The sequence below is a fragment of the Capricornis sumatraensis genome, chromosome 4 (genome assembly GCF_032405125.1).
Source record: "Capricornis sumatraensis isolate serow.1 chromosome 4, serow.2, whole genome shotgun sequence".
NCBI lineage: Eukaryota > Metazoa > Chordata > Mammalia > Artiodactyla > Bovidae > Capricornis > Capricornis sumatraensis.
Genome location: NC_091072.1, coordinates 156,471,580 through 156,493,591, shown reverse-complemented (window position 1 = coordinate 156,493,591; position 22,012 = coordinate 156,471,580). Strand labels below are relative to the sequence as shown.

The window sequence follows — 22,012 nt, the reverse complement described above, 5'->3', positions numbered from 1 at the left end:
TTTCCCCCTGTGTACAACAAGGAGGCGGGACACCAGCCACGGTCAGCTCCTACAGCCCGTCCCCCTCCCCAAGTCCTCCTGAGCAGTTCCTGTGTGGTGGGTGGTGGGGGTCTGACATGTGCAGGGCCCTACCACGCCCCCTAGACAAGGCCTGGGGGTCCGATCTCAACCGCCTTTCTTTCTCAGTCCTACTCCCACTCTTCCTGTTGCCATTGGCTTCTTTCTCAGGGTCCACGAGTGAGGGTACCCCCAACGGTCCCCCTGCAGTGACCTAACCCTGACTCTAATGTGTAGGGACCACTCCCAGCATGGCAGCCGCGCTCCATACCCCGACTCTGCCCCTGTGGTCCCAGGAGGCCCCTCCTGGGAGGGGGGTGGTGCTCTGGGTCCCAGGGCTGGCCTCAAGAGCCTGGTGCAGGCCCAAGCTGTCATCATGCCTCTTCTCCAGGCAGGGGACTGGCTGCAGTGGTGAGAATGGGGACAGATTGAGCCCAGCCCTTCAGTGTGCTGCCCCTGGCTCTGCTGCTTGAGGTTGTTTATATCCAAGAACAAACCCAAAGCTCTCATGACGGATGAACCAAGATAGGCTGGTCCCAGGCAGGGGGTGGGGTGCAGGGCGGTGGTACAGACTGTGGTGACCGGCTCAGGGTCCTGCCACATCCTACCTGATCTGCCACACCAGCCGCAGTGCCGTTACTGAGCAGAGAAAAGGTTTCCAATTCCTGCCAGAGATTGGAGAGAGACAGGAAGAGATGGCGATTCTGCAAAGGTGCTCAGCTGCTCCCACCAGCTGGGGCTGCAAGAGAGCCCCAACCAGGCGGGAGGGGTCTGAGGTGCCCCCCAAGCTTCCTGCCCTAGGCTTGCAGGGAGTCACCCGCCCTGTCTCTCTGAGTTCCATTTGGGTGTTTCCTTCCTACAACCACGACCAGGGCAGAGGACTTCTAGGTACACACTTCCTGTGTGTGCCTGGCAGACTCAGACACTCTCTCCCTGTGATCCTCCCTCGAGCCCTCTATTGTTGCTGTTTACTTGCTAAGTGTGTCCGACTCTGTGACCCCATGGACTGCGGCACACCAGGCTTCCCTGTCCTTCACTGTCTCCTGGAGTTTGCTCAAACTTGAGTCCACTGAGTTGGTGATGCCATCCAACCATCTCATCCTCTGTTGCCCTCTTCTCCTCCTGCCCCCAATCTTTCCCAGCATCAGGGTCTTTCCCAAGGAGCTGGCACTTCACATCAGGTGGCCGAAGTACTGGAACTTCAGCTTCAGCAATTCACTGGGCCCTCTGAGAGGGGACACGATTATCCCCACATCCCAGATGTGGAAAAGAAGGGGGAGAGAGAGGAACTACCTTGCTCCAGGTCACAGCAGAGACTAGAGCCATACCCTCTCCTGCATGTGGCTTCCTGGCCCAAAGTTGGAGCCAAATGAATACATGTGGATGTGAATGAGCCAAACAGGTACCAATTCAAACATGCACCACACAGGGGTTATTTGAGAACAGGAGGCTTAAGGACGCCAGTGTCAACTGAGGCCATCTCTGGGATGTTAAGGTCGGCCAGGACAGGGGACTGAGCAGGCTTTAACAGCTGCTGTCTAAGGTGAGCTGGGAGCTCTGGCTGTTCTTTCTTCTTCCGAGAGGCTCTGAAAGTCATTCCAGGGCTTTCAGCCAACAGACAGGGAAGATTACCTGCTGTCACCCCCTCTGTCCTGGCCTGGCCCTGGCCCCCCTCACCTATGTCTCTCAAAGGCGCCTGGCCCCCCTCTACACGTCTCCCCACCCCCAGCCCCACCCAAGCCCCAGCTCCCAGGGCCCACCTACCTGGGGCCTCTTATATGCCTTCCGAACTCGAAGCCCAAGCTTCTGAGCCAGCTCCTGACCAAGCTGAGTTACACTTTCATCCTGAGAAGGCAAGACACAGGGTAAGGTGGGTTAGTTTGCTCCGACTGCGAAGCTGAGCTCCAAATGCTTGTGCAGCCCAGCAAGGGGGGACGGGGTCCCCATTACCCCAAGTCATGGATACGGAAGCGAGATCCTGGGAGGGGACACTAGCTGCCCAGGTCACACGGCCGGTGCGTGGGGGGCTGGGGCCAGGAACCCGTGCTTCTCCTGTTCCCTTTATTATGGGAAGTAGAAAGGAATACGTTTGTGGTTTCATTTCAATATTATCTTTTTGTTTCCACAATTCAAGTAACAGTCACTGCAGAAGGCAGAAATGTCAGACAGGGAGCAAGGACTCCCCTGGACCCTCACCCTAGACTCCCACCCCCAAAGGGGGAGCTTAGCCAACAAGGGTGCTGTGTGTCCCTACAGATCTCAGCTAGGGACTCGCACGCACGTGGATGACAAAGGGTGTTTAGTTTTGCTTTGCGGGGATTTTCTTTCTTTTTGTACGTGAGTGAGATTATATTATACCTGTTGCTCGTTCTACAACGGGCGTCTTTTATCAAATAACGTCTTGGAGCTCTCTGCAGGTGAGGACGAGCAGATGGAGCACAGGCGCCGAGGAACGAGGCCGGGTGAGGTCTACAAGGCACCCGGCCCACGGCTGTGCTCAGTAATGGCACCCAGCACCTCTTCCACCCTCCAAGTCTGTACCACCATCTGTGTCCCAGGCACAAGCTGGAGGCCAGGGGCACTGCAGTCACAGGGCAGGCGGGGCCCAGGCCTCCCCGAGGCTCCAGTCCAGTGGGGAGACCAGTCAGTAAACAGAGAAATGGCGGCTGCAGTCCTGGCTTCAGACGGGCACTGGGGACGCTGTTCGTTCATCCACCTCTCCACCTCACTGACAACTCCTGGAGCCCAGGGTCTGGGTCACCTCTGGTCCTGATGCCCAGCACAGAGCAGGGCCTGGTCAACATTTGCCCGGGAAAACAGGGGAATTCTCTGACTCCAAGGCAGAAGTCCTTGTGTGGCTACGTCCCTCTGGGGAGTTACCAGCCCTCACAGGTCTGGCTCCCTGGCCTGTACAGCGAGGAGAGAGCCACCCTCTCCTCCTATGAGAAGGCAGGCCCAGGACCTAGATGCGGACCTGCTGCAGATGCTGAAGAACTCGGTAGAGGTCGGGGACTAGGTCATAAGAGAGCTTCTCAATGGTAGAGTAAACGGAATTGGAAAAGCAATAAACAGAAAGTATAACAACAGTGAGTGTGCTGGACTCTTACTGTGTCCAGCCACTGTGCCCACTGCCCTGTGTGACTTTCTGATTCAGTCCTCAGCACGGCCCTATGGTGCATGGTATACCATCACCCCCGCTTCATGTCATCGCCCCTACTTCAAAGGGGTGCAAACCAGGACTCAGAGGGGCTAAGCCCTGTGTCCAAGGGCACAGAGCTCGTAGATAGCAGGCCCAAGATTAGAACCCAAATGCAGACAGTCTGGCACTGACATTCCTGATCACCCTGCCTCCAGCCTCGTCTCTGCTCTGCCCACTCAAATCTTTCTTGCTTCTTCCAGCCCCACTCAAGCCCTGCCTCCTCCTGGGAGCCCTCCAGGATCCTGACCACTCGTGAGAGCTCTCTTAGTCCTTCCTGGGAAGCATTTAGCCTTCTCCAAGCCCTTTCACACCCACAATTCCAGAGACAAAGTGGGAAGGGCACTTTATAGACATGGAGTAGGAGGGGCCAGGCTCCATGCAGCCAGGCCTAGACCTCAGGGCAGTTTCCACGTGTCTCCCTCCAGATTGTGGGTCCCTGGAAGGCACAGATCTGGACACTCCGTGGGCACTTTGTAAACATTTGTTAAGTTGATGGAAAAATGGGGAGGGGACATGTGCCCAGCTGTGCGTGGACTGGGGCAAGCAAGACCTTTGACTGGATTTCCCCATTGACCTTCCCCACCTAATGACACCCTGGACGTCAGGATCCCACACACACGACACCCCATTAGGTGCTCACTGCAACCTTGGACTCTCGGAGAGGGGTGGAGATTAAACAGTCAGATTGCTCAGGCTTCCCTGGTGGCTCAATGCCAATGCAGGAGGTGTGGGCTCAGTCCCTGATTTGGAAAGATCCCATGTGCCCCGGGGCAGCTGAGCCCGTGAGCCACGACTACTGAGTCTGTGTTCTAGAGTCCATGCTCCCAACTTGGGTAGCCCCCACTCGCCACAACTAGAGAAAGCCTACACAGCAATGAAGACCCAGCGCAGGCAAACACAAACAAAAGTGAAAGTCGCTCAGTCGTGTCCAACTCTTCGCGACTCCATGGACTCTACAGTCCTTGGAATTCTCCAGGCCAGAATACTGGAGTGGGTAGCCGTGCTCTTCTCCAGGGGATCTTCCCAACCCAGGGATTGAACCCAGGTCTCCGATGTTGCAGGCAGATTCTTTACAGCTGAGCCATGAGGGAAGCCCCCCAAAATTATATATATAATGTACATACATAAAAGGAGTCAGACTATTGGGCTCAAGTCTCGACCTGCCACCCCTCACTGGGATCTTCAGTAAGTTCCCTCCTCTCCATCCCTCTGTCTCATCGTTAAAATGGGGATAATGAAAGTGTCTATCTCACAGGACTCTCTCAAGGGTTAAGTAAGTTAATATAGAACCTGAATATTAAGTAAGTTAATATACAAGTATATGTTTAGCAGTGCCTGGTGTTAATATCAGCATCTCAGCGGAGGAAAGCAAGGCTCAGAGAGGTGAGGCGCCTGGGCCCAGAGAGGACGGGGAGCCTAGCCTCGGTGAGCAAGGCGGCACTCACGTGGGGCAGGGCCAGGGAGCAGCGGCTGCTGCACGCGTAGGCCTCCTTGTGGCGCCCCAGCTCGGTCAGGGCCCGCGCCTTGCGGAACAGCGCCCGGATGTTCTCGCTGTCCAAGCCCAGCGCCTTCTCGCTGTCCTCCAGCGCCTTCTCGTACAGGCCCTGCCAGAGAGGAGCAGGGGGCCACCCGTCAGCCTGTTACCCTCCCACCCCCAGCCTCCTGCCTCCACCAGGACAGAGGACCAACCTTCTCCCTTCCTCGCAGACGGGGTGGGGGCGAGGGCTCCAGGAGATGGCTCCGGTGTTCAGACCCAATCAAGGGTGTTTGTTGTCCAGCCAGGGAGCACTGGCAGGACATGAAGGGGACAGGCCTTCGAATTCTACAGTCATGAGCCCGGCCACTCAGATCAAAGACTGCGAGTAACATAGGCATCTCCAGAGGAGGCAACATCAGGAAGGTGGCTCAGCACACAGAACACAACGTGAACAGGCATCTGGTAGACCCGTTCACCCAGCCCTGACTCCCCTAACCCTAACCCTCGGCAGAGCCCACTGCAGTGCCCCGTAGGATCTGGGGAGTGACTGAGGCCCTGAGCGAGGACAGAGAAGAGGAGAAGGCTGGAGCTGCCAGAACGAGGGAAAGGCAGTCCTCAGCTCTGATGGCCCACAGACTCCTGCCAGGGCCCAGGCCGTCCCGAGAACCTAACTTAACTCATCTGGGGCAGGGCTTGGGCTCCATATCATGCCAACACTTTGTATTATATATTAGTCCTTTAAAAGCTCTCCAGGTGAGTCGATGGTGCGCTGGGGTTGAGAGCCCTGGGACCAGAGGGCGGGGCCGAGGGGCACGGGGGCGGAGCAGCCTTAGGGGTGTCGGGGTGGGACCGGGGGGCGTGGAGGGGCTCACCATGGTGAAGTAGCAGGCGGCCCGGTTGACATGGAGCTTACACAGCAGCTCCCGGGGCAGGGCCACCTGGTCGGAGGCGGCGTAGTCAGCCACGTTCAGCCCCTCCATGTACTGCACCAGTGCTTGCTTGTAGTCCTTCTCCCGGAACAAGTCATTGCCCTCAGCGAACAGGTTCTGCACCAGCTTGAGCAGAAAGGCCTGCCGGGGCAGGGTGTGGGGATGGGGGTGTTCAGGGGTCCTCTGCACCCAGCTCTGGCCGTCACCCAAGCCCCATGTCCCCCACCAGGGACATCCTGCCCGTTGCCTTCCCCCAGCCCAGCCCCTGATGCTCACCTCATATTCTTCTTGCTTTAAGGGTAGGGTCGACCTATGGGAAAAGGACACAAGGTCTGGATGGGCCCAGGGTTCTCAGCCTCCCAGGGGCCCAGGGTTCTTAGCCTCCCAGAGACCCAGGAGCCAGAGCCATAGGTTAGAGACCGCGCCTGGGAGCTGGTTCCCCCAGCTCAGACCTCAGACATCACCTTGTGGATTGAGATGAGGGGACAGCAGCTTGTTTTTTTTCCCCCTAAATCAACACCACGCTGGCCCTCTCTTTCCTACAAAAGGATGGTGGAAGGTCCTGCTTCTGCCCCAGGGCCTGGCAGCCAGGCTTTCCCAGGTGCTGCTGTTGTTGTTCAGTTGCTAAGTCATGTCCGACTCTCTGGTGACCCCATGGACTGTGGCACGCCAGGCTCCTCTGTCCTCCACTATCTCCCAGCATTCGCTCAAATTCATGTCCATTGAGTCGATGATTCTATCTAACCATCTCATCCTCTGACACCCCCTTCTCCTGTTGCCTTCAGTCTTTCTCAGGATCAGGGTCTTTTCCAATGAGTTGGCTCTTCACATCAGGTGGCCAAAGTATTGGAGCTTCAGCTTCAGGATCCATCCTTCCAATGAATATTCAGGGTTGATTTCCTTTATGATTGACTGGTTTGATCTCCTTGCAGTCCAAGGGACTCGCAAGAGTCTTCTCCAACACCACAATTTGAAAACATCAGTTCTTCGGCACTCAGCCTTCTTTATGGTCCAATTCTCACATCCATACATGACCACTGGAATAACCATTGCTTTGACTGTATAGACCTTTCCAGGTGCACATTGCTGAGAAGGAGCTCTGGCTGGCTGTCCTCTGCCTAAGAAACCAATCCCTGGGAACAACCATGTCCCCCCCCACAAACCAAACTTGCAACTTCAGATTCGCAGGCAGCACCCAAAACCTACCTCGGGGATCATTCATTTGGGAGTCTCTGCACTTTTTCTGTCCCTGCCTACAAGACACACACAACCCCAGCCAATGCCCAGCACATAGAACCTAACCCTTCCTGCCAGACTCAGCAAAGTAGGTGGGTCCCTAGGCACCCTCTCCTGTCTGTGAGCTGCCAAAACAATGCCAGCTCAGAACAGCTGAGCCCAGGAGAAAGTGTGAAAGAAAGGAAGGGAGGGGAAGGGCCTTCAGGGAGAAAGGAGAAGGAAAGCATGAGCCCAAGGCACATTTGTGAGGCTACAAGGCAGCACTGGAAGGGAAGCTGGGGTTTGTCTTCTGGTCTCTCATGTTACAGAGGGGAAATCAGACATTCAGAGAGGGGCAGTGACAGGCCCAAGGTCACACAGCAGGTCCAAGCCAGGGCCAGAGAGCAGGGCTGGGGCTCCTCCTACTGCCTGGAGCCACTGCGAATGCCTGGGCAAAAAAGAACAGCTTAGGGACTTCCCTGGTGGCTCAGACGGTAAGGAATTCGCCTGCCAATGCAGGAGACATGGGTTCAAACCCTGGTTTGGGAAGATCCCCTGGAGAAGGAAATGGCAACCCACTCCAGTTTTCTTGCCTGGAAAATCCCGTGGACAGAGAAGCCTGGCAGTCTACAGTCCATGGGGTCGCAAAGAGTAAGACACGACTGAGCGACTAACACGGGACTTCCCTGGTGGTCCAGTTGCTCAGACTCTGTTTCCAACGCAGGGGTCATGGGTTCAATTCCTGGTTGGGCAGGTAAGATCTCATATGTCATGGAGCAGTCAAAAAATTTTTTTAAAGGCAGCCTAAGCTGGTGAGTGACAAGTGGTGAGCAGAGACCCCGGAGATCCCCTGTGGGGAGGAGGAGATGTCCCTGACTGTGACAGTGGGGCCGGCCACCCACCCTCTCACTCGCCGCCCACCATCAGAAACCAGGGCCTGGCCCTCCTCGCTCAGCCGTGGCCGCCCGCCGCTCTCCTCCCAACTCATCTTCCACTTCCAGCCTCTCTTCCTCCAGCCTCAGGTTCATCTTCAGTAGGTCACACTGTGTCCTTAAGGTCACCTTATTCTGGTGTTTAAGGCTCTACACGAGCCCTTCACCCACCTGCCCGCATCACTTCATGGCTCCTACGGTGCTAGGTGCCCAGCTAAGCACATGAGGTCAGCACGCAAGGAAGCAGCCATTTCTAAAGGAGCAGGCCTGACTGTATAGCCTGTAGCCCCTCAGGAGACCAATGCGTGGGTTTCTGGGAGGGTGTCCCACTGCTATACCCCCTCAGAGTTCCCCTCTGGGAAGAGGAAGGAGGACACGGAGCTGACATTGACCCCAAGCGCAACAATCTGGAGGAGGAAGGGACATTCTCTCTGTTTTGGAGATGCTGAGACCACAGGAAGCAGGGGCACCAGGATGGGGGCTGAAGTCTGGGGCTTGGAGGTCCAGTTACGCAGAAATCAGTTACTTGAAGATAGAATTCTTACGACAAACACGATTCCCAAGGCCTGCCTTGTTCTCCAGAATGGCCTCTGAGCAAAACTCGGGCATTTGACCAAGATCAACGCTCTCTCCCAGATAGAAGACGAGCCCCCTGTGAAGAAGGGTGAGGCCACAGCTCTGAGCTGGCAGAAGCCAGGAAAACTGGCCGTTTTGCAAGTTGAGGAAGGAGAGCGTGTTGTGAGAATATAAACACACAGCAGATCATGTGTGTGTGTGTGTGTCTGTGTGTGGAAAAGGACACAGCTTGTGCTGAAAAGGCAGGTTGCATTTTGCAAGTCTGCGTGAGCACAAAATCAGGGAGCATATGAGGCTTTGTGGGGCTTTTCCGGTGGCTCAGCAGTAAAGAATCTGCCTTCAGTGCAGAAGACACAGGAGATGCGTGTTTGATCCTGGGGTCAGGAAGACCCTCTGGAAGAGGAAATGGCAACCCATTCCAGTATTCTTGCCTGGAAAATTCCATGGACAGAGGAACCTGGCAGGCTAACAGTCCAAGGGGTTGAAAGAGTTGGACACAACTGAATTACTAAACAACAACGAGGGTTCATATGTGCAAACTCCAGTTTTGTAGGGAGTCATATTTAAGATAAAGAACACAAAATGAGAAACAAAGAATTTCTAGGCAGTCTTTCAGGGCTTTGGAAAGAACTCTTACAAATGAGGGGCTGGGAGCTTACACTTCATCAGAGTCACAGTAAACGTGCCTCTGAGGGTCCATTTAAGAGAGAGAAAAGAGTTAATAAAAATATTTTGTGTGTAAAGAAAAAGATGAAAAAAACCAACACGGCATATGGGTACCAGGGGCAAATAATGGAAAGAAATTTGGGCTTTGGAGTCCACAAGACCCAGGTTAGAATTCCGTCGCTTACTAGCTATGTGACTGTAAACCAGTTTCTTAACCTTTCTGAGCTTCAGCTTTCTCATCTGCAAAATGGAGATAAAAGCACCTGCTGAACTGAGCTGTTGTGAAGATGAGAGAGACGATGGATGTGAAGGGCCCAGCATGGAATGGAAAGACGTGCTCAGCAAAGACTACTGACTTATTACGGGATGTGCACAGACAAGCAAGAGAATTAACAGGGAGCGTAGGAGCATGCGTGGACAGGGAGGGTAAAATGATATGCTGGACAAGACCACAGGGTGGCCAGGGTCGGGTCAGGAAGCGTGTGTGTGTGTGTCGAGATCATGACTCAGGGTTAGGAGCACCCCCGGCCCCCGCCCCGCCAGCCCCTTCCCAACCTGTCCCACCTCCTCACTCCCCAACACACAGGGCAGCCTGAACAGCAAAAGCTCAATAAGCAAGAAAAGGGAGCCCTGGAGAAGATGTGCTCTGGGATGTCCCAGAGGACCGCGCCCTGCCACCCCCCGACCGCCCCATCCCCCGCCCCAGACACACACTCACTGAATGAACTGCAGCCCCTTCTCGATGTCCGCCTTCCGTCTCTGCCTCTCCATCAGTCTCTGCGGAGAGAACGCCGTCCATCAGGAAGTCAGTGGGGCTGGTCACCGTCCACCCCCACCTCCCCACCATGTGTCCCCTCACTCCCTGCTCACCCCACCTCACAGGGTGTCGCAGGGTCCCTGAGGGCGGTGACCCATCTCGGGGACCACACAGACCTCCAACACACAGCTCTCCATCCACACCTGCACCCTCACCTGAGTTTGTACAGAACTTTCAATAGACAGGGGGGTTCATGAAGGCCACCCGCCCTTCCTCACACATGGCTGGGGCCGCCAAACTGCACAGGACACCCTCAAGTTCAAGGGGAAAGTCTTGCTTTACCAGTAAGCACAGTTTAGAGAGAAGAAACACAGAAAATGCCACGATGGCCATGATTATAGCTACAATGTAGCATAACACGTGGGCCAGACACTGTGTATCAGGCTCACTGAATCTGCCAGGAGGTGGGTATCTATTTTGTGTGTGTGTGTGGTATCATGTGGCATATGGGAATCTTAGTTCCCTGACCAGGGACTGAACTCATGCCCCCTGCACTGGAAGTACGGAGTCTTAACCACCGGACCACTAGGGAAGTCTCGAGGTGAGTGTCACTTTGTCCCCATTTTACCACTACACTGAAGCTCAGGGAGCCCCCGTCATAAGCTGGCTGGCCTCCACACCAGGCCGTGGTGGCCTGGTACCCACACCATTCCGGTGAGGTGGTGTGAATTCCCCATGTTATGGATGAGGAAAGACCGAGGCTCAGGGAGGCTGAAGGGTGGCCCAAGGCAGCATAGCAAATGAATGGTGCTGAACTTGTGCAGGGATCTGCTCCAGAGATGAAGAGAGTCAAAACGGAAGGCGGGGGTGCTTCAGGAGAAAGGAGGTGCAGGCAGAGCAGCTAGGGGTCTGGTACCCCCAGGGCGAGGGGCCCCCTCACCCCCGGGAGCTGGAAGTTCCTGGCCAGATCCAAACAGCCTGCTGGGCTCCTCCTCCATGCCGCCATGGAGCTCAGCTGATCCCGCCCAGTGACAGCCCCGAGGGGGCTAGGCCTACCCCAGGGGAGAAACTGAGTCCGGGGCACTCACTGCCTGGCTGGCCAGTACTTTTTACCCCAGTCACTTCCAGGCCCTTTCCAGGCTCTGCCCATCAAACCATTACTGTGAGAGGATTCAGGCAAGGCTGGGGGATGGGATAGCCGGGGACTGCAGGACCCCTCCAGCTTCATATCTCTGCCCCGCACAACATCTTCAGAGGGCTGATATGCAGACACAGGCAGAGGAACCTCACTGCCTCACTGGGAAAGAGGTCTAAAAAAGTATAAAAAACACCTAACTACTTTGGAGAGGCAGCAAGTATACCAAATTGATACTTTCTAAAAATTCTCTGCTTCCTTGCTCTTTATTCCCCACCCCGGGTTCGACCACCTTGTCCTCACATAAGGTAAGCAGGCAGGGGGTCACTATCCCCATTTTCCAGATGAGAAGAGTGAGACACAAAGAAATGAAGTCTCTTTCCCAAGGTCACTTAACCCATGGCTGGAACCCAGCTCGTCAGAGGCCACAGCCCTACCAACACTCCAAGCTGTGAGATGCCATGCGGCCCAGGTCGGGTAGGGTGGTCCTGAGGCTCCAAGGAGAGGGATGAGAGCATTAAGAGCGAGGGGCTCAGGCCACGGGAACCTTGCTCCCCCCGCCGGTTCGTCCGAGGAGGGCTGGAGCCATGCTGCGTCTTCAGGCTCCCAGAGCAGCACCGTTCACACCCGTTCCCCTCTCCAGGCAGGACCGGGGCCACTGGCAAGCACTCACTATGTGTCTGCCGGCCCTGCCAGGGCCTTGGGCCAGCACTCTGGACTCAGACCCGGGTGTGAGGGCCAGCATTTGCACACCACGTGACTCTGGATCTTGGTCGTGTGCCTGACGGATGGGGAAAATGGGGCTGATGGCGTTCCCGACGCGCTGGCTGTCATGGGTTCAGAAGATGACACGTGCGGAAGTCCTGGCTCGGAGCGACAGTCCAACAACCGTGCGAGTGTGTGTCATCCACTCCCTCTTGCCAAAGATGCTGCAAGTGTTTCCTGCGATGGACCTAACCGCTGAGACCCTGTTCTCCTGCAGGAGGCGGGCCGCAGTGGCCCCAGGCTGCCCGCGTCTCCCCGAGGCGGCCTCTTGGTCGGTCTCCTAGCCCTCGGTGTCCCTGTCTGTGATACAAGCGCTCATCATCCTTACACCCATGCTCCACATCAGGGCTCCAGCCAGACGGCCTGGGGGGTTTCCCACCTCCAGGCTTTTGCCTTTGCTGTTCCTTCCGCCTATGCTGCCATGCTCCTCCAATCCATCCTTGTTAATGAAACTCCATACATCCTTTCAAGCCCAGTTCCTCCATGGAGCTGCTCCTACTCTCTCCAACAGCACCATCGCACACTCAGTTACCCCATTTCCTGGGAACCAGGGGTCAGACCCAACCCTTGCCCTGGAAGAGAGGCTCACTGGGTGGAAAGACAACAGCGCAGCCCAGCACTGGCCAGGAAGCTGGGGGAGAGTGGGGGGGGTGGGAGGAAAGAAGGACCATGAAGGCCTGGACCACCAGCAGCCCAGGGCGTGGCCAGAGTGACTTCCCCCGAAGCTGCCATGCCCATGGCCACCACACCCATGGTCTCCCCATCCGTCCCTCCCCACCACCTGGGGTGGTGCCTGCCCCCACTTCCTCAATGCCATCACAGGGGTCTTTCAAACCACAGATCAGACCCCGTCCTCCCCAGCCGAGAGCCTCTCTTGACCTTTGCTGGTCAACTTCCCCACACCAGCACACACCTCGTGGGAACACGTGCCCTGTTCTCCCCTACTCCGACCCCTCTGGGCCCCATTCAGCCCACAGTCTTCTCAGAAAACCTTGGGGGTCACAGATACGTCTCTGCGTCAGTTCTCTAGGCCCTGAGGTCTGAACAGACTTAACAGAAACAAATGCTGCCTGTAACCATCCTAGTGGTAATTCCTGACAAATCTGAACCTCACACCAGGGAATAAACATTCTCTTTATTCTCTGTCCCAGGCAGTATGAAGGCTCCGCAGCCGGTGGGCGTGAATGCGTTTCTCTGACCACCAAAATCCCAAAGCAGCAGCACAGCCACACACATGGGCTATGCAGAGGGGTTCCGATCCCCTCTGAGCAGCAGTCTCCTGCTGTGTAAATCGGAGATTACAACCAGTGCCCACCAACAGGATTAATACATAGAAGGCCCTCATTTCAGGGCCTGGTACACAGCAGACAATAAATGACTGCCGTTAGATCAGAATTCCTATGCTGAATATTCCAGTCAACACTCGCAGTATGTCCATTACACGCAGATGAGAAGAGGAGCTTTAGAAGAGCCACCAGCCGCCTGCGATCAGCTGGAGAAAAGCCGCCCCGTTGTGGGCCTGCTGAGGGTTCAGCAATGAACAAAGGTGACAAAGTCTCCCCCTGTTTATAGAGCACATGTTCTGGGGGAGGAGGGACACCACATTTAGATTTAGGGGACTTTGGTGGTCCAGTGGCTAAGACTTCCAACGCAGGGGGCCTGGTTCAATCTCTGGTCAGGGAACTAGATCCCACATGCTACAGTGAAGATCAGAGATCCTGAGTGCTGTATGCAATGAAAGACTTGGTGCACCCCAATAAGTTAATAAATAAATATGTTTTAAAAATCAAAGGAACAAATAGATTTAAATTGTAATAATAAAGGAGAAAACAAGAAGATAGAGTGACAGGGTGCTATAATTATATACAGGACTCGGGAACAGAGACCTCAGTGACCAGAGGGTACAAGTCGTTGTGAATGTTTGGGGGAAAGTTATTGAGGCAAAAGGAACAGTGGGTGCAAAGGTTCTGAGGTAGAAATTGGTTGGCGTATTTGAGGAGGAACAGGGAGGCCAGTGTGGATGGCCAGTGTGGGTGGGTACTTGGGAGCATGGTGAGTAGGAAGACTGCCCTACATGAAAACGTGTTGTCATTAAACAAATGAGATTTACTTAAATTTCACTACGACCCCATCAGGCAGGAAAATAGTGCTTCCAAGAGGCTAGGGAAGTTGCTCATGAGCATGTAGGGATGGTGGGGCCTGGGTCAAAAGGCCTGGAGAGATGGGCCTCAGATAGCCACCTTAACAAATCCCACGTGAGCAAAGACATGCGCCCCACATGCCTCCCCTTTCCTCAGTTTCCCTCCCCTGGGAAGAACATTTTTACAGGTGGTTGTTATGAATTAAATGTTTGTGTCCCCGGCCAAATGCATGCGTTGAAGCCCTAAGTGTGACCGGCTGTACTTGCAGACACAGCCTCTGAGGATGGAATTCAGGTTTCATGTAGTCACGAGCAGAGGGTTCTGATCCAGTGTTTTGTTCTGGCAGACTGTCTAGACGAATATAGATTTTGGTACTGAGAAGTGGTGTGTTGCTATAACAAACACTAAGCATATGGAAGCGGCTCTGGAGCCGGATGCTGAGTAGAGACTGAAAAGGCTTTGAGGTGCATGCTACCAAACCCCTAGAGTGCCATAGAAGGACTGCTGGCAAAAGGTGTGTGTGCTCAGGCGCGTCCGACCCTTTACAAGCCCGTGGACTGCAGCCCGCCAGGCTCCTCTGTCCATGCGATTCTCCAAGCAAGAATACTGGAGTGGGTTGCCATGCCCTCCTCCAGCGGATCTTCCCGACCCAGCGATCGAACCGTAGTCTCCTGCCTCTCCGTTGGTAAAGACATGGACACAAAAGGCAATTCTGGTAAGAACTCAGATGAAAATGAAGGATAGGTTACCTGAAACTGAAAGAAAGGTGATCCTTGTTAAAAAGTGACAAAGTACTTCACGGAACTGTGTTCTTGTGTTTGGTGGAGGGTAGACTTTGCACGTGATGAAACTGGGTGTTTAGCAGAGGAGTATAGAAGCAGTAGCATGGGTCTAAGCCAAGTCTAAGCCAAGTCTAGAAGTGTTGGCACGGGTTCTCCTTATTGCTTATGCTAAAACGCAGAGAAGAGAGATGAACTGAAGAAGGGATTGTTTAACAAAAAGAACCAGAACTATCCATATCTATAGCCATAATGTATCCATATTGCAAAAAAAAAATGAGGAGTGTTCTGAAAAGCACACCAGAACAACTGTTTGGTGTGTGGCTGAACAACTGTTTGGTAAGGAGATGAGTGCAGGTCAAACCAGCCATCAGCAGAAATCAGAAACAGAGATGGGATTATAGCAGCAGAAATAATGCCAGTCTGAACTGAAGGGGACAGAGGAAACTGAATGACAGAATGAAGGAAGGCTGTCATTAAACAGAATGAAATCATCCCATCTCAGCAACATGGATGGACCCAGAGACTGTCATACTGAGTGGAGTGAGTCAGACAGAGAAGGAGAGACATTGCATGATGTCCCTTATATGTGCAATCTAAAAAGAAATGATACAAAAATAAAATAAAATAAAATAAATAGAAATAGAAATGATACGAAATAAGAGAGACTCACGGACTTAGAAAACAACCTATGGCTGTCAGATAGTTAGGGACTTCGGGAAGGTCATGTACACACTGCTATATTTAAAACGGATCACCAACAAGGACCTACTGTAGAGCACATGGAACTCTGCTCGATGTTATGTGCCAGCCTGGATGGGAGGGGGGTTGGGGGAGAATGGATACATGTGTGTGTGTGGCTGAGTGCCTTCACCGTTCACCTGAAACTACCACAACATTGTTCACGGGCTATACCCCAGTACAAAATAAAAAGCTTAAAGTTTGGGAGGAAAAAAGAGATCATTTTTCTTCTTGAGCTTAAAAGAAAAAAAAAAGAGTGAAGAGAAGGCTGTAGGACTTCTGAAATTCTACAGGACAGGACAGCAGAGCTATGTGGCTACAAACACACTCTGTTCTTTAAGAAAAAGGAAATATAACCCTAAGTTGATTCAGGGATCATCAGGGCCGCCTGCTCCATCTCAAAGGGTGGGGCCACTGCTTCCTTTTCTACAAGCCCAGAGTCTTGGGGTGCAAACTGCTGGCAAAGCTGTGGGGGTGATGCTGCGCCCCAGGGGCCCAGGAAGGAGGAACATCAAACCAAAGAAGATGCTTCTCAAGCCTTAAAATCGAATGGAATTTACCCCACTGGGCTTTGCACACACTCGGAACCTGTGACCTCTTTCTTCTTTCCCATGAATCCCTTTGAGAAGGAGAATGTGTGTCCCATGCCCGTCCCACCACTGCGCTTTGAAAGCTTGTGACTTGCCTGGTTTCACAGGTTCACAGCTGGAGAGGAATTCTGCTTCAGAATGAATCGTCCCTCTTGTCTCAACCATATCTGATTCAGACGAGACTCTGGACTTGAGAGTTGATGCAGGAACGAGTTGATAATTTGGGGGTTAATGCGATGGAATGAATCCATTTTGCATGTGATGAGACCATGAATTTTGGGGAGGTGGGAAGAGTAGAATCTAGAGACTGAATGTTTGTGTCCCCCGCAAACCACATGTTGGCAGTCCTAACCACCAATGTGACTGTTAGGAAACAGGGCCTCGAAGGAGGTGATTAAGGTTAAATGAGGCTATAAGGGTAGGGTCCTGGTCTGATAGGATTGATTTCTTTATTAGAAGAGACAACACAGAGTTCTCCCTCCCTCTCCCTACAGGCAGACATCACCAAGAAAAGGCCAGAGGAGGCCAGTGAGAAGGCAGCTAGCCATCTGTGAGAAGGAAGAGAGCTCTCAGTAGAAACCAAATCTGCCAGCACCTTGATCTGGGTCATCTACGCTCCAGAACTGTGAGAAAATAAATGTCTGTTGTTTAAGCCACCCAGTCTATAATATTTTGTTAGAGCAGCCAGAGCAGACCAAGACAGTGGTTAAAAGATCACTGGTTCTCAGCCAAAGAGGGAGGTGAGTTCCTCCAGGGTGAGGGTCAGGCATGACTCGGAGAGGGCACTTGGTGGAAGGGCAAGGAGCACGTAAGCCAAATAAATCTTGTTTCTTTCTAAAGAAAAAAGTCCAAGGAGAAAACCAAGGCTCCAGTCTCCCCAGAATCCCATCACCAGACTGGGCGGTCCCCTCCCCCCAGCTCTGGGTCCAGATTCTTGTAATTTAGGAATTCTAAGTGGGACCTGACTCAAATAAGCTCGCCTCAGAAATACAGCTGTGAATTAAAAGAGCCAACAGAAAATGATTCCATCAATATGTCAGCATGGTATGTGACCTCACACCCAGGGGCATGCTGGTTCAAATCCAAGATTTGGCTCCCTATTAACTGCATATGAGCTGCTTAATTTCTCAGTGTCTCACTTCCCTCGCCTCTAAAACAGAAGCAGTAGCTACTGTCAGGAGTTGTTGTGAAAGTTCAATGACATGTTTGACACAAGATACGCATTTACTATCAACTATTTTTATTCTATAATCACTATGATTACTTAAAAGGAGGAGCAAAGAACATAAAACAGGAAATTCACAGGAAACACAATTCATTCAGGAAAGATACTCAGGGGACTTTCCTGGCGGTCCAGTGGTTAAGAATCCATCGGCCGATTCAGGGGACACAGGTTTGATCCCTGATCTGGCAAAGTCCCACATTCCTTGGGGCAGCTAAGCCCATGTGCCACAACTATTGAGCCTGCGCTCTAGAGTCAGGGAACCACAACTACAGAAACCCGTGCACCCTAACGCCGGTGCTCAGCAACAAGAGAAGCCACCACAATGAGAAGCCTGCACACTGCAACTACAGAGTCACGACTAGAGAAAAGCCCTCGCAGCAACAGAGACCCAGCACAATCAAAAATAAATAAATAAATACGATTATTAAAAGATAATTAAAAAAATAAGATGCACAAATAATATAAACAGGAAATTCACAGGAACATAACTCATTAAGAAAAGATACTCAGAGGACTTCCCCAGTGCTTCAGTGGTTAAGAATCCACCTGCCAGTGCAAAGGACGCGGGTTCTATCCCTGGTCTGAGAAAATCCCACATGCCCCGGGGCAGCTAAGCCCATGCACCATAACTATTGAGCCCTAGAGCCCTGCGCTCCACAACAAGAGAAGTCACTGCAATGAGAAGCCTGTTCTCGGCAACTAGAGAAAGCCCATGCACTGCAGTGAAGACTCAGCACAGCCAAAATAAACAAATATAATTTAAAGAAAAAGACACATTAAAACAACAAGACAACTCTTGTCACCTATGAGGCTAATGAAAGAAGAGAGCCTGGTCAATGAGGTGAAGGAAAGAGCACTCTCCAACACTGTCAACGCACTCAGCCTGTGAACTGGTGAGGTCTCTGTGAAGCAACACCTACCAAAATGAGCAAGCTGCCTACCCAGCAGCCAGCATCACTTCCTCCGTCTGCACACAGCAGGACAGGTGAACCTGCACTGGGCTAAACCAATCATAATGGTCCTTTTCCTTACCAGTGATTGGCTTGGGCAAGGGCATGTGACATCATCCCCGCCAATAGGAAGGAGGGGAAATCAGCCAGGGGGCTTCTGGGCAAGATTTCCTTCACACTTAAAATGGGACTGAACCTAGAGGGGTCGGATGGGGAGGGAAATGGGAGGGGGGGTTCAAAAAGGAGGGGATATATGTGTATCTATGGCTGATTCATGTTGAAGTTTGACAGAAAACAACAAAATTCTGTAAAGCAATTAACCTTCAATTAAAAAAGAAAACTTAAAAATAATAAATAGAATGGGACTGCAGTGATAATCCCCTTTTCTGGTACTGTGTACCAGAGTGTAGTTACAGAGATGAGTGAGCAGAAAGACAGGCTGAAGGTGTTTGATGACATGTCTGACAATAAATTAACTGACCCTGGAACTGCTCCAACTCATTTGTCTTTTGAGATAATAATAAACTCCATTTTGAGCAAAGAATTGTTACTTGCAGCCAAACCCCTTTCAAATGATAAAATGTCCTTTCCTTTCCACCCAGAAATTTCTCTTCCAAGAATTTAACCTACCAAAATCCTTGTAAAAGCCCGCAAATTATATTTATACAGGGACATACTTTTTTAAAGAGTAAAAAACTAGAAGTAACCTAAATGTCCATCAGTAAAGAACTGGCTTCATCAAACAAACTACTACATTATGGAATACAAGCAGCTATTTAATCTATAGGTACTGTCATGGAGATGCCTCTGTACATGGTTGAGAAAGGAAAAAAAGAAACAGATTTCAGAACATTTGGGTTTGTATGATTACATCTGTGTGTAATGTGTGTTTATATAAAGAAGGCATTTGAGAGAATATTCTCCAGTTTCACTGGTTCTTTCTGGGAACTAGGATCTGCCAAGAGGCAAGAGCACACAGACCACGTTCCCTTCTGCTTTAAATGCCTCAGCAGGGTTTGGACATTTTGCAAGGAGAAAGTATTTGCCTTGCAATCTAAAATACAAAATGAGATGACTGACTTGAGGCCAACAGTAGGACAGGGGCCAAATGGGAACCAGTAGCCTGATTTTAAAGCCAGTGCTCTGGGACTGCCAAGTGTCCATGGACTGTCCTTCCTAAGAAAAAGACCAAACCATTGACCTGGGAACCAGGAAGGAAACACGATGTTTTTCCCACTTTGGAGAAGGGTTTGAAGATGACAGAATCTAGAGACTCAGATCTTCATCAGACCAGGCAGGGACTATGCCAGGTCCTCCAAAATCTCAACGTCTGGCCCATGTTTGACATAGAGCAAGTGTTCAGGAAATGGTGGTTTGGATGAAAAAGAAATGGATGAATGAGTATCAATTCATTCAACCCAAGCATGACATAGATAAGAATGAATGAGTGTTGAATAAATGAATGAAAAAACTGATACCAAGATAAATTCACAATCAGGTAATAATATTTCCTCAGTGATTATGATGTTCCAGGGACTGTCATGATCCCTATACACATAATACCTTTCTCTTTTTTTAATATTTATTTTTAATTAGAGGGTAATTGTGTTGGTTTCTGCCATCCATCAGCATGAATCAGTCATAGGTATATATATGTCCCGTCCATTTTGAGCCTCCCTCCCATCCTCCCCTGTAACTCAGTCGGTAAAGAATCTGCCTGCAGTGCAGGAGACCTGGGTTCGATCCCTGGGCTGGGAAGATCCCCTGGAGAAGGAAATGGCAACCCACTCCAGTATCCTTGCCTGGAAAATCTCATGGACAGAGGAGCCTGGTGGGCTGCAGTCCATGGAGTCGCAAAGAGTCAGGCACGACTGAGCGACTAACACTTACTTACTTGCCCACCTCCCAACCCACATAATACCTTTCTTAAGACTTGCATAATCCTATGACATCGGGACTACTATCATTCCCAATTTGTGGAGGAGCAGAGGGCACAGAGAAGTTAAGTGACTTACCCAAGGTCACACAGCTGGAACTAGGCAGAGCTGGGATTCAAACCCTAGCAGCCTGGCCCCCGAGCCCATGCATATGGGAGCCCACGCATTTAGTGTTGCCCATTAAGCAAAGAGGCCTAGCCCCAGGAACCTCCATCTGTCATCACATTCAAGTCTTCCCCATCCCTCAAAATAATTCCCTCCTCAGATCCCGAGTCCCCTTCCGGCGAGCACAACCTTGACTCCCTCTCTCGATCACATTCTGTGAAAGAGTTGTCTATGCTGTCTCCACCCCCACACCTCCCACTCCACTCCCCAACTCACGACAAGCCCACGCTCACTCCACTGAGGGTGCCTGCCGAGGGTCCTCCCCGTCCCAGGGACCTCCTACCTGCTGAGCCCAGGAGGGGCCAGGGTTTTATTGGCCTTTGCTGGGACTGCTGGCTGCATCTGTGGGTCCTTGTCCTCGTCCACCCAGGTCTTCGGCTTCAGGGACAGTGCTCTTGGTCTCCTCACTCCACCTGCTCCCCCTAGATGAGCTCTTGCATTTCATGATCTCATGAGTCATGTCGATGACTCACAAATCTATGCCTCCCACCAGGCTCACCCCCTCCCCAATATTTCAGATTTGCATCTTTTACCTTGTAGGAAATGCTACCCAGATGCCCAATATCCAGGCTGCTTATGACCTCTGTGCCTTTCCTAATCCCGAACCCTCTACCTGGAATGCCCTCCCCTTCCCCACCTGCACCCCCAGCCAACTCCTACTCATCCTTTAAGACCCAGCATGGATGCCTCTGTGTTCAGAAAGTCCTCCTTGGTGCCCATTCCAGTTGAGCTGAGTGTTCTTCTGACTCAATACATTCCAGACTTAACTCAGCAGCTTCTCCCCTAATCCTGCTCCTCCTCCGTCATTCTCCAACTCTAGTCATAGATCCAACCATCATCCTTCTCTCAGTCAATCTCCAGTTCCAGCTTTACCTCTGAAACACTTGTCCACACTTCTCCCATCACCTCCACATGCAGGCCCTCCATCACCTCCGACCATTGGGCTCCCTGCAATCTGCTGCCAATTGCTGGTCAGGGATCTCTGTCCAATTCACATGTCAGCATCACTCCCTTGCTCAGAACCCTCCCAGATGCATGCGCACACCCACATGAATGTAGGTCTAAAGAAATGTGAGGACCTCCCTGGTGACCCAGCGGCTAGGATTCGACTCTCTCAATGCAGGGGATCCAGGTTCAACCCCTGGTCAGGGAACTAGATCCCACACGACACAGCTAAGAGTTTGCCTGTCACAGTGAAGTTCCTGAGCACTGAGCACGGTACAACCAAGACCCAGCGCAGCCAAACAAATAAGAAATCAATTTTTTAAAAAAGGTGAAAAGTGAATAAGCTCTGTGGTCCAGTAATGTACCAATGTCATTTTTCTGATTCTGATATTGGCTGGATATCACCATCAAGGGAAGCAGAGTAAAGGGAACCCTTTGTTACCATTTTCGCAACTTCCTGTGAATAAAAAGTTAAAAACAAACAAAACCTTCCATGACACCCACTACCAGGAGGACAAAGGCCAGGCTGTTCATCCAGGGCACACAGTGCCCGTGGCCCGGTCTGGAATGTGACATTCCAGCAACTTTGGACCACGCAGCTTCCTGTTCAAGCTGCCCGCTCTTTCTAGAACAACCCTCATTAATGCCTGTTTCTTAAAGCTCAGCTGAGGTGGCTTTTCTACCAGGAAGGCTGTCTGCCCCAAAGTCCACCCAAGCTCAGCCCCTCAAGCTCACAAGTATGGCAGTGATCCTAGTTAACTGAAAGTATGTGTTCATATCCCCATTCTCTCCCTAAAGTAGGTGCTCCTTGAAGGAAGAAGCTGTATCTGC

At 52.0% G+C, this 22,012-nt stretch overlaps 1 protein-coding gene across 3 annotated transcripts in view; it reads right to left on the bottom strand.

The window, feature by feature from the left end:
* ZC3H7B (zinc finger CCCH-type containing 7B) overlaps window positions 1–22,012 on the bottom strand; it is a 55,180-nt gene that overhangs the window by 23,409 nt on the left and 9,759 nt on the right. For all 3 annotated transcript variants that reach the window (XM_068969737.1, XM_068969736.1, XM_068969738.1), the window contains exons 2-7: window positions 9,770–9,828; window positions 5,939–5,972; window positions 5,606–5,803; window positions 4,702–4,860; window positions 1,822–1,902; window positions 666–722 (exon numbers count right to left, since the gene is read on the bottom strand). In XM_068969737.1, the coding sequence (XP_068825838.1) occupies window positions 666–722; window positions 1,822–1,902; window positions 4,702–4,860; window positions 5,606–5,803; window positions 5,939–5,972; window positions 9,770–9,822 (582 nt within the window). In that variant the 5' untranslated portion in view covers window positions 9,823–9,828. The remainder of the gene's footprint in view (window positions 1–665; window positions 723–1,821; window positions 1,903–4,701; window positions 4,861–5,605; window positions 5,804–5,938; window positions 5,973–9,769; window positions 9,829–22,012) is intronic.